The following is a 13011-nucleotide window of genomic DNA, read 5'->3' on the forward strand; positions in this document are numbered from 1 at the left end:
CCGTCGTTGCAGTCACGCCTTGTGTGCGCTGCCCGAGCGTGCATAGGGGCACCCAAGGCAGGCCCTTTGGCCGCCTTGGCGCCCAAACCCGCCACTGCTGCATCGCAACGGTGAACAGCACCACCGCCGGCCGGCATGGCCTCGCCGTGGCCACACGGCACGCGCGCCCACAAACCCTGACCGGCCATTGTGCTCTGGGCTCCCCCGTGCGCGCACGAGCCCAAGGCCGGGCCTTTGCCCTACCACAAGGAAGCTCAAAGCCTGGTGGCACCGACGGCATCGGTGTGTACAGTGGCGTCTCTGGCGAGTATGTCGGGAATAGGGTGCAACGTATAGAGGCGTGGCCATTGGCGTGCTCAGCTGCTGCCGAGGGTTTGTCGTCGTCGCCCTGCACTCTTGCCGTCCACCATGGAGCGTGCAATAGTGCAGGGTGTTCAGCAAGACACGACCAGGCGCTGTGCAATGGTCCGGCGGCACTGGTGGTCCTAGGCGAACGGCGAGGTTGTTGACGGTGGTGTTGTAGGGAGTTCCCTCGGCATCACGGTGAGCTGCTGCAGCAGTGCCTCCACCATGACATCCACGACGATGACGGTGACCCAGTGGAGCACAAGGCCATCCAGGAGCAGCTAACGGAGATGACTACGAATTTCGAGCGTAATGGGTGAGTGTTTCGGCATCTTACCCTTGCTCGTCGATCTCCTCCTTGTGATTTGTGTGCTCAGTTGTAGAGCTGCTGATAACGTGTTGTGAGTATGTGTAATGAGCACAGGATGTACCAGTGAATGGACTCATTTCTCATTGATCATTTGGGTATTTATAGATACAAAGCAAGGTTTAACTTCTCTCATTCCTGCTTAAAATTCCCACATCTCCCATGAACTTGAGTTCGTGCCCATGATGCCCACGTCTAGGCATGAGAACGTGGGTCTTGGGCGGGACCGGTTGTTAAGTTGACTAATAAATGGATGAGACCATCCCTCTTTCAAACTTAACACATACGTCCGGTTAGTGCTAAAACGTTTATTAGTCCAAGTATAAGCCGCACCGGTCCACTATAGCCCAAATCAATGAAACCACATTGTTTAACATAAGCACATAAAATGTTAATACGTCTAACATCGGCCCTTCTAGGACCTAACTTTTCATTAGCATGCATTGTCGATTATTTACTAGAAAATTTTGCACTTGACTCGAGATATTATCAGTGGCATGGCGATGGCGGTCACCATAGATGCATATAAGACCGAATTGCTTCATGCTTTGTTTATTTATGCACATAGCCATGATCGTTTTGGGATTCAAAAGCTGAAAAAATTCGGAGCCCACCGAATTGGGCGAAGTTGACCAGTCAACCAATTTAAATTTTGGCCGAATTTTGACCGAATTTGGACGAATTTGCACTGAATTTTTCACAAAACAAAAAAATAGGCATTCTATGGGAGATTGTTTTAAAAAAAAGGTGATACAAGCATCGGGGATAAGAGGAACAAAAACACTGCATGCATAATAGTCCAGTTAACACATTGCTTGTGCTTGCAACCAATCAACGAATGAAAAGGATCAAACAACACAAGTACTCTGTATCCAATAAGCCCAAGAGTCAAAGGAGCAGTGAGAGGAACAAACTCAAGCGACACAAGTATATCTACTTTTTGCCCTCGCGTGCTGCTTCAGCCCGAGCTGCTGCAACTCTTGCCGGCGCATCATCACAGGAGAGGGGTGGATTTGGGAGGAGGACGACGGGCAGGCCGAGCTGCTGCAACTCATGCCGACGCATCATCACAGGAGAGGGGTGGATCTGGGAGGAGGACGACGGGGATTGGCTTCCGGGCATGCGCGACCGCGCCTCCGCCTCCTGATGGCGGCCGCCACCAGAGAGCACGGGGAAGAAAATGAATTCCCTAGGGTTTCGGATGGAGTTCGAGTATTTATAGTGATGAGAAGTATTAGTGGGTTGGTATGAACCTTGGGCCGGGTTGCAAATTCAAATTGGGTCGAATTTTTTTGGCCGGTTTAGTTTCATCTTGGACCTCACCGAAATGGATGAATTTCGGTGAAATTCGGCCCATTCGGCCCGAATCCCAAAACCTTGGCCATGATATAGTGGTGACAGTGGTCTAAAACAGTTGGGTCTTCATCATCGACTCATCGTTCCAAATAAGCCAAAGGCCACCGGACTGGCCTTGTGCTGGAACCACAAACACATCAAAGTAGTTAAAACGATTGACAAGCAGTTCGTTTAACGGTGGTGTTTCTGGTTTCAGAGATGAAACATACCTGCGCATTGGTTGAAGTTAGTAGCCGGACGAGACGTGTCTTTTTTAGAACTAGGAAGGCTCCCGCCCGAGTTCGAGGCCAGTAGACTCATGGCCCCTATGGCGCCTTAAAGGCTGGCGCCGGAGCCTGAGTAGTAGCGTCGTGGTGGCCCTGTAGAGTAGTGGTTGCCTCTTGTGTAGAGTAGTGGTTGCTTTGGCCTTGACTGTCCTCAACCTGGTATTGTGCTGCACAATCTTCCTTAACTGCATTGGTCTGGTGTTGCTGCTGCAAATCGATAAGTTTGTGCATTATCCATGTTGTCGAGATTGGATCCTTGGGGCAGAGCAGCAGGTTTGGAGTTGGGCGTCTAGACTCTGGAGTTGGAGGCTTGGAGCCCTGGACTACTGGACCGCTAGAGCAGAGGCCGCGCAGCACCCGTCAGCCATCGCACCAGCAGTCCCGCCAATCGTCGCAGTCGCACCCGCCTGAGATCGGAACCAGAGAAGAACAGGAACATCCTGGGCATGAAGGCCGCGAGATGCCGTTGTGGGACTTCCAGTCGATGACGTTGACTCTGGTGGGCCCCATCGTGATGAGCACCTGACCTATCTTCAGCGACGGGATCGACAAGCTGCTTGCACTGTCGAAGGCACCCGCAACAGCATCCTCTGCTCGCGCCTCCGTAGCAAATTGATGGCTTCACCCATAGCTCTGCTTCCATGCGTTCCGAAGTTCGATTCTAACAGGCTGTAGCTTGATCTCTGTTGCAGTCCCCTGGGGATCCGCAACTTTCGTGAGCAAATTGCGGCACGTGTCCACTGCATCTTGTTGTTGACGATGAAAGCTTTTGGCAGCACGTGATGAGAGCTGAAAAGCTTGCAGAGACCTTGAAAGGTCCGCATCAGGGAGAGTGTTGTTCGATGTGTTTGTCTGGCGTGGTGGAGGTGGATCAGGTGGGTGGCGAGTCCATGATGTTGGATCTAACGTTTTCCATGTCGATGAGAGGAAATAGGAAATGAGCGAAAGAGGCAAGAATAGAAGTTCTTGGTGATTCATCAACCAGATAAAGCATTTTTTTAACACAACCAGATAAAGCATGTTGGGAAAGACAGAGAGATGAATCGGCTGCAGGCGGTGGATTATGCGCATAGGCACGGAGGGAGGGAGATGGATAACCAGGGAGAAGCCTGAGATTTGGGGAGAGGTCAATCTCAGGCAAAGGCAATTAGTGGAGCAGCAGTCGATGTACGATTTAATCTTGCAGATTAGCGCATGAGCAGCGTTAGGGAAGCGGATTGAGGATGGAAGAAGAGAACCTGCTACTACTCACCACCGAGACTACTGGAATACCACATAGATAACTACCGATTTCCCTATCAGCAAGGAACCGATATAGCCACTGATAACTCGTCAAATAAGACGTGAGTTAACCATGGGCCTTATTATCCGCAAAAGTTTAAGCCCTTTGATGTCATCCGCACGAGCAACATTCCGCTGTTTGACGCGGCAGATGGATTTTTTGAGCCACGAACCACGCAAGGACCCAGCTAATCAGCCACACAGACCGTCGTCCCAATCCATAAAATCCTCCATGCAGAACGGATGCGACAGCGGGTGAACGTCTCGCTGCTGCCGAAGTGCGAAATGAGGATTGGACTACAAAACTTAACGGTGCAGTTAAATCCAAAGTGTTGGCGCAGAACTAGGGCCAACACACGAAAACACTTGAACGCGCAGCGAGCGACGGCACAATGCAGCGCCGATGCTCAGACCGGTCAGACCGGTTGTCGCCGAGCAAGCCGGCGGTGAGACCAACGAACGTCGCCCGGGAAGACCCGTCGGGGCAGGCGCACGTAGGGTTGTTCTAGGGTCGGCAGGCCACCTAAAACGCCCTCAATCGACGTAGAGACGACGGAGGAACAGTAAATAGTAGATTGGAAAAGCTAGGGCAAGAAAAAAGTAAAAAGATAAAATTTGTATTGATTTGATCGATTGAATACCCTAATCGGCTGTGACCCTTTATATTTATAGGGTGGGGTGGACTTATTCCGCAAGAAATCCTATTACAGATCTAAATCTACAAAGAGTTCTAGTTGTGCTCGGATTCCAGGTAGACCGGTCTGACCGGTCAGACCCACCGGTCAAACCGGTCGGTGTTGCTAGACCGGCTACATGGTTCAGACCGGTCTGTTCGACCAATGCCAATTTTGGTCGTCAACATATGCCCTCCATGTTTTTTGGTGATGCTAGCATGCCAAAAAACAAGCATCTGGACCAAAATTGTCTAAGGACGATGATAAATATGCATCGGCCATATTTTGTTCTAAGGGCGATGAATTCTATCGGCCATATCTTGCTTCTTTTTCAAACTGATGACGAAACAACTTGCTTAGGCCTCCATACCAGCTTCATGGTCGTCGACCTTGCTGGTACAACCTCCGCTTGCTGTTCCATAGACTCCTTCTTGCGCATCCGCTGCAGCCTTCTCTTTTGGGTGTGAGACAAGCCTGAAGGGCACCACCTCGGCTGTAAATACTTGTTGTCTTGCTTTATGTCTTTCTCACCCTCCTTGCTGCAATCAAGTTTGCTTTTGACCAGATTATTACTAGCAACAATCGGTCTTTGAGAGGCACCATAACTTGAACATATAGAAGAATACTGAATAAAATACGGATGTATATACATTCTACTATAATCCATAGGTGTGTAATAATAAGGATACGACCAGAACCATGGAGCAGTCGGCCCACCAAATGAATATGGCGCACAAGCATTATTACCTTGTTGAACATGAGAAACCGATTGCTCACGATGCTTCGATGATGGATTTGTATCTTTAGCTTGATCTGGTCGCTTCTTCTGTTTCTGAGTAGCTCCTTTCTCCACATACTTGGCCAAGAGTTGCTTAAAACTCAGCCTCTCCTTTTTGTTGTTTCTGGAATTTTTTTTAGAAATCCCAGATGGACCGGTCGGACCGGTCTCCAGACCGGTCAGACCGGTCTGAGCAGATCTGGCGTCTTTCTTCTGTTCTCGCCCCCCGAGCGCTGAATTCTTCGATGAATCTTCAAGGACCTTCTTTTCTAGAGCTTCCTGATGAGATTTCGAAGGCTCAGACATTTCTTCACCAATAATTATATTTTTTCTTTTTGTTGACTCGGCTTGATTTGGCCGAATTAACACTTTAGGATTACTCAATTCAAGCACATGTGTATGTGCAGGGAAAGGATTCTGATCCACCTGCATTTGTGGAACAATTATTCGGCCTTCGTTACCAGCCGATTAAATTTGCCTTCGAAGCACATTGCAATCATTAGTCGCATGAGAGAAAGTATTATGAAATTTGCAATAAGCTCGGTGCTTTAATTCTTCAAGCGGCGGTATGACATGCGACATCTTGATGTACCCATTCTTATATAATTCATCAAATATCCTCTCACATTTGGATACATCAAAAGTAAATCTTTCTTGCCGATCTTTGTGAATCGGCTTAAAAGAACCGCAAACGCAAGGTTTATCATTAGAGGACCAAACAAATTCAGCGGTATAAACATCTTTACCTTCATCGTCCGAACAATTGGAATTACACCCGAGCACATAAACAAGACGATTAGGTTTTTCATTGGACTTTTGAGAATCTCTAGCTTCTTTAGCTCGGCTTTCATTAGCCAGAGCCTTTTGTAAGACTTGACTAACATCTAGAAATTCTTGTCCCTCTAACTTTGCTTTATGAAAATCAAGTAAACCAGCAAAAGCTAAATCAGCTAAATCTCTATCAGAAATTGTCAAACTATAACATCGGTTTCTAGTATCTCTAAATCTTCTAATATACTCAGAAACACCTTCATGTATCTTTTGCTTAACCGATGTGAGATGTGACAATTTCAATTCAGTTTCACCACTAAAGAAATAATCATGAAATTTTTGCTCTAAATCAGCAAAAGTGAAAACTGAATTGGGTGGCAATGAAATAAACCATGTAAATGCAGCACCCGATAGAGACAAAGGAAATAACCTCAATTTGTAAATATCATTAGTACTAACTTCACCACATTGTATAATAAATTGACCTATATGCTCCAATGTAGTTCTACTATCATCACCAGTGAATTTAACAAATTCAGGAATTTTAAACCCTTGAGGATATGCAACATAATCGTAATTCTCAGGGTATGGCCTTTGATAAGATCGGCATTTGGCTTTAGGCTCTATACCAAAAGTTTGCCGAAATATCTTAATCACCTCCTCTTTGATACTACCTGATCCAACATCATCGGCGTTAGGCCGATTTGTGATCGGTGTACTACTAGGTTGAGCAAAGTTCGGCGGCGTGGAATGTCGCAACGAACTTGCTGCCCCATATGGCACATTGGCATGAGGTGATGCATTATAATTAATTCGGCTTTGCTGATTAGCCGAATTAGTCACAATAGTATTATTAGTTGGAATTGCCGAACCACGAATTGCCTTATCGGTATTAGATGTAGATGCATTATTACCGACAGACTTCATACCAAGATGTATTTCAATTCGGCTAAAGCGATCATCAAACATATCATGCATATTTTGACCAATAAATTCCAACTTATTATTCACATGAGAAGAAACAGCATCATCTATAGCATTAGCTATTTCAGAATTAAGAATGGGCTGTTCGCTCTCATCGAATTTTACCTCAAACTGTGAAGCATCGAAGCCGGCATCCGTCGTGACCTTACCTTGTCGGTCGATGGAGAAGTATGAGATGTACTGTTTCATGGCTTCTTCCTCCAGCTTCTGGATCTCCTTCTCCTTCTCCTCTCTGATCTTCTGGATATCATCAAGAGCCTTCTGTTGTTCGGCCGAAAGTTGATGAACAGTCGGCCTTTGGATGTTGGCGGCATCAACATCACTAGGTTTAGGAATTTTACCGGCTATGGCAGCCGATTGATTCTTTTCCCCACCGGAGTCGCCAAAAATATGTTGGCGCAGAACTAGGGCCAACACACGAAAACGCTTGAACGCGCAGCGAGCGACGGCACAATGCAGCGCCGATGCTCAGACCGGTCAGACCGGTCGGGTATACCGGTCAGACCGGTTGTCGCCGAGCAGGCCGGCGGTGAGACCAACGAACGTCGCCCGAGAAGACCCATCGGGGCAGGCGCACGTAGGGTTGTTCTAGGGTCGGCAGGCCACCTAGAACGCCCTCAATCGACGTAGAGACGACAGAGGAACAGCAAATAGCAGATTGGAAAAGCTAGGGCAAGATAAAAGTAAAAAGATAAAAGTTGTATTGATTTGATCGATTGGATACCCTAATCGGCCGTGACCCTTTATATTTATAGGGTGGGGTGGACTTATCCCGCAAGAAATCCTATTACACATCTAAATCTACAAAGAGTTCTAGTTGTACTCGGATTCCAGGTAGACCGGTCTGACCGGTCAGACCCACCGGTCAGACCGGTCGGTGTTGCCAGACCGGCTACATGGTCCAGACCGGTCAGACCGCTCTCAAGCACCGGTCAGACCGGTCTGTTCGACCAGTGCCAATTTTAGTCGTCAACACAAAGATACATATGCCATTTCAGCAACAGATTTAAATAGCACAGTGCAATCTAGCAGTTGTCACAGTTTGATTTGACAACCATGCCCAACAGCGGTAGGCATGTACTCCGAAACGAGTAATGTCTAATCCTAGACGCCCATATTAGTGAGCAAAGTATTCCAGCCAAAAGAAACTGCATCCATGGAGCTTCCCACCATCATTTTTATTAGTTACTAGCCACTAGATCAAGCCACATCTGCAGCACAAGAGAAATATCATGAATCAGTTAATCAACTACTACACATGAAAACAAAATAGGTGCCAGATCCATCATGATAACCTACATAGAATTAAAATGGACAATTTATTCCTCAGTGATTGGCATATTTACCACCAATGAGACTAAAATTTTTAACACTGGCACAAGGCTTACCATTAAATGATATGAATAAAGTCGAGTTTGATTAGCACAAGGTTACAAGCGGCATTATAAATACTAAGTGAAAGAAAAGGAATCTATGCTATCCATGCGAAATGGCCAACCCATTGCCTCATGACATGTCGAGCTAACCTGCTCAACATTTTGTATGATCATGTGAAGACAATTATAACTAAATGAATAAATCCTATATGTTACAAACAGAAGGGCATAACAGCATTTAATAACTGGAATGCCCCACAAAACATGGAGCAGCCAAAAAAAATCCAACAGCAGCACCATTCTGATAAACCATTCCACTAACCTTGGCAGAAGGAAAGGAAGACTCTTTTCAGTATGCTGAGCATAACGTCCAAGGTTCTGGCGCGAATCAAGCGGCATTCCAAAGGCTCGTGCCGTGTGAAAATGCTGAAGGTGATAGGCTTGTCCCCTTTTTTTATCCAATCACACATCAATTTGCACTCTTTTGTGATGCCCTTTAATTGAAGCCATTGTGCAGTAAGTGCCCGTAAGTATTAAACCACTACTACAAAATAGGCCTTTGTTCCAGGCCATTTATCCCAGTTATCATTGGGCCCGGGATAAAAGGTAGCTTTTGTCCCGAGTCCAACGGCTAGCCGGGCCAACGTGGGGGGACAGGGGCTTTTTGTCCCGGGTGGAGCCCTTTTATCCGGGTTGGTGGCTCCACACGGGACAAAAGGCCCAACCCTTTTTATCCCGGGTGGTAACACCAATCCGGACTAAAGGGTGACCCTTTTGTCTCGGTTGGTGTTACCAACCCGGATAAAAGGCCCCTTTTATCCCGGTTGGTGTTACTAACCTGGACGAAAGGCCCCTCCACATGATAGTTCAAAAGGAAGTTATTCTATACTGAGTCACGTGTACTACTTAGGTGAATTGGTAAGGAAACCATACGCTAGGCAAGAGGTCTTGGGATCGAATCCCGTAGTGTGCAAAAAAAAATTTAACATCATGCACCTTTTGTCCCGGTTCTGCCACCCGGGACAAAAGCCTCGAGGCTTTTGTCTCGGAAGTCTTGTCCCGGTTCCAAAACCGGGACAAAAGGCTGAATCTGTAGTAGTGAACATAGAAGAGATGGAGGATGCCTAAGAGTGTTTCGGCAGAGGTGGCGTGATGCAGGCAGGCACTTACCACCATGGCGGCGGCGGCATCAATGCCATCGATCTTGAGATTTTTTAAGCTGACGCCAGCTGTGTTTGTAACTTCCGCAAGACCTGAGGTGCTTATAAGCATATTATCCACATAAGATTGAGCCTGTAGATTGTTTGGAGCACTGCATGCATGATATGTGTTACTTAGTAAAAGGAACAAAACGAGTACAAATTCAATAAAAGACAAACAAAAGAGAAAAGGTTACAATAATCTTTTTACCCATTGTTATGAAGTGAATTTTCTTTGCTCCATGGGCAAATATATCTTGTTGAAGGCCCACTTGCAAGACATTGTGTTTGGTTGTTGATGTAAAAAGTAAAGTCATTCGAATGGTGGACCCCGGGCCAATATTTAGAGGTGGGCCAACTCTAGAATATACATGGTTTACAGAGTTTAAGGGTGACCACTTTGAAGCTGAATTAGCAAAATATGCGGATATGCCTGCATGCTCTACCATACTATGGTGGGCCAGAGCCTACTATGACCAGTCATTCCACATAACCCGGATGCTCCAGCTCAGATTGTCATATCTAGTACGTACGTACCAAATAGTTCTGTAATTTTATTGGTCCATTTTGGATGGTGTTTCCAAGGTTGAGAGCAAAAGGGTACACTGACCTATGACTTTTTGGAAAATGTTGACCAGTTGGCCCACGATGGTCCAATGGCACAGGGCTAGATTATGACACCATGCACTTTCTGTTGCTCATAGGTGTATAGTTTGTAATATTTTTTCATTAATTTTATAGCCAACAAGGTTCCATTTGAAAAGCAACCAATCAGGTTTTGGTATAATTTTCGAAAAGAAAACGTTTCTTTTTAAATTAATAAACAGGAAAATTCTCTTCCACAGATAACAGAGAATAAAAGAAAGAATAAAAGTACTGGCAAGCAACTGAAGAGTTCACACGCAACAAATTCCGATTTGCACGACAGCAATATTTTCTGCGTCCAGTAGTGCGCTTCCTGCAATTGGCCGCGCATCTTGTCCTCTTCTACACAAGAGAATATTACGTCTGGAGGGGACTTTTTTTCTCCTTAACGAAATACGTGGTTCTCGAAAGCCTACTCATGTTGCCCCCCCCCCCCCCCCCCCCCCCAACACACACAGACACCACCCCCAAAGAAAAGAAAAAAAAAGAGGCTTCGTTACAGCCTATTCAACTATACCGAACCTTTACATATCTCGCTAAGCCGTGCACCCCTACCTATCTAAATTAGTCCTCAAGGTCCCCAAACAATGCTTAACGTGAAATTGGATTATACAGCATTTAAGATTGATATTGATATAAGTTAATATTGTAAGTTATATAAGGACCAATTCGAGAAGGACGTTAGGTTTCCCGTTTCCATGTAAAACCTGAAAATTTCACCCTGACCTTCATAGAGCCATGTGAAATTTCCAAAACAAAAAAAAAACAGAGAAAACTGAAATCAGAAGAATCAAGTGGACATGACGAACGGTCCTGAACACTTTTGTGAAGTATACTGACAGATACTCCGTTGCACATTACACACTGTAATAACAAACAAATCGAGAAATTAGCACACCACTAATGTGAACTCACAGATACTGATATCAGCTCTATAGACAGCAAATAGCTTCAGAAGCTGAAGGCTGAAAGAGCAACGCCGCAGCCGAGAGCCAGCGCCAGGACGGACGCCACCGGCACCGGCAGCGCCGCCGCGCCGTTCTTGTTGTTGTGCGGCCTCGTCACGGCGCCCCCGCCGCCCACGGTCCGGCCACCCGCGCCCGCGGCGGCGCCGCCGGCGCCGGCTCCTCCACCCATGCTGCCGCCCTTGTGCCCGGTGACCATCCTCCTGTGATGCTTCATCTCCACCGTGCTCGCCTCGTGCCCAAACCCAGGCCTCCTGCTGGGGCTCTGGATCTCCAGGTCCTTCTTTCCTTCAGTTCAGTTCATGAACAATCCAAGCAGACTATCAGAAGCAACTCTCCACAGGATAATCAGCACAATCATGGCATGAGCTGAAACACCATTTTTTTTTTTTTTGAAATCGAAACACCGATTGAGAAGGGAGAGGAAAAACTGACCATGCAATTCTTCTTGTATCTGGAGATGAGGCCTGAGACGATGCCCTGCGGATAGTCTGGCGCTTCCCTCAGCTGCACACCATGAACACTGGGAGGCAAGGGTGAGGAGGAAGAGGAGAGACAGTGCAAGGATGCCTTTCTTCATCTTGTGATGGACTGTTCACCAGAAGCAACAATTCAGCTCTGATGTGGAGCGTCTCCGAAGACCCCTCTTATAACTCCTGCAAAGAAGCTGCTGGTAAAGATAAGGCCACCAACTTATTTGGCAAGATGGCACCTGATTCAGTTGGGCTTTTTTGGACGGCAGACATTCTGAAAAGACCAGCAAAACTATTTGATCGGGGCTGTTCTTTTGTTCTTATTACTCACCCTTAGGTTACATGTGAGATTAGGAATAGTAGGGATGGTTTAGGTCCTAATGGGACCTAAATCCCAATAAAGGTTGCTGATTTTGGAATGGAACCTGTATTTTTTTTTGTTTGCACGCCTTTGGGCACCAATGATGTGCTGTTGGGGAAAAGAGGGACAGATGGAATTGCAATGTGCAGATTTGGTGGCTTTGTTGCATGTGGTGGGTGCAGAGTTTTGCTTGGTGCTCCATGGACCAGGGCCTTTGCTTGCCAGATCTCATCCACACTGGTTTTCACCTTTCGTCAGTGACTTGCCCAAACAAAGGTACGGATACACTTGTTCTTTTCATCATGGCATGTAGTTTTTACTGAATTGTAAAGCAGATCATGAACAGGAAGGAAAGGATGACCACGTATATGCAAATAAATTTTCGGCAAAACATGTAAGAAATTTAGTTATGTATTTTGGATGATGCCCATCAATGCTACCTCGATCATGGGAATTCATCAGCTGTTTGAGTAAGATTCAAGTTACATGTTTTCTAGAGTCAGCGTCTGTCTTTCTCAAAAAAGATAGTGTGATATCAAAACGCAAGGCAAAGGCGGTCTTTACATGGAAGATTTCAGATAAAGAAAGGCATCCAATTCCCATTTTTCTGTTCAGCTCAGCAAAAGATAGATTGGGGATTGAAATTTGGGCCACACTCTATATCTCTGGTCCATAATAAAGAAGACCGTGAAGCATTCCACAGGGTCTTGAGTAATTTCTGTTCCAAACAGATGTATTTGTGGTCAGAAAAGCTGCATACAAATTGAACATTTAAACAGCAAGACAGATTCCAACTGGCTGAAAGGCACTTCGTTATCTATCCCAAACAACGCATCAGATTTGGCGCACATGACATGAACATGACCGGTAACGGCATCAAGTGGTCACCGTCAGGTGCAGCGAAGGGGCAGTAGGATGACACCAAAGCACGAAAGATGCCTTCGAATCAGCACCGAATAAGCAAACCATGTTACATGAGAACAGGTTATGGCATTCTTCCAGGATGAACCGAAGGACAATAGATAGAGGCAAGGCAAATAGACTATTCACCCAAAGAAATAAGATGCTATGAACTGATTATTGCCAAGAGTTCCATACCCATAGTTCCTTGTACAGAATGCTGTTTTCGCCTCATAGACGCTAAATATCCACTATCTTCTCAGAAACAAA

General features: G+C 46.2%; 1 protein-coding gene across 1 annotated transcript; it reads right to left on the bottom strand.

Moving 5' to 3' along the window:
- Positions 1 to 10818: 10818 nt before the first annotated feature.
- LOC120678892 lies at positions 10819 to 12084 on the bottom strand. Its single transcript, XM_039960335.1, has 2 exons — positions 11443 to 12084; positions 10819 to 11295 (listed from the first exon to the last, which is right to left on the bottom strand). Exons 1-2 carry the CDS (start codon positions 11585 to 11587, stop codon positions 10994 to 10996), a joined length of 447 nt encoding a protein of 148 aa, XP_039816269.1. The 5' UTR covers positions 11588 to 12084; the 3' UTR covers positions 10819 to 10993.
- Positions 12085 to 13011: the final 927 nt, after the last annotated feature.

This window comes from Panicum virgatum, chromosome 6N (genome assembly GCF_016808335.1).
Source record: "Panicum virgatum strain AP13 chromosome 6N, P.virgatum_v5, whole genome shotgun sequence".
NCBI lineage: Eukaryota > Viridiplantae > Streptophyta > Magnoliopsida > Poales > Poaceae > Panicum > Panicum virgatum.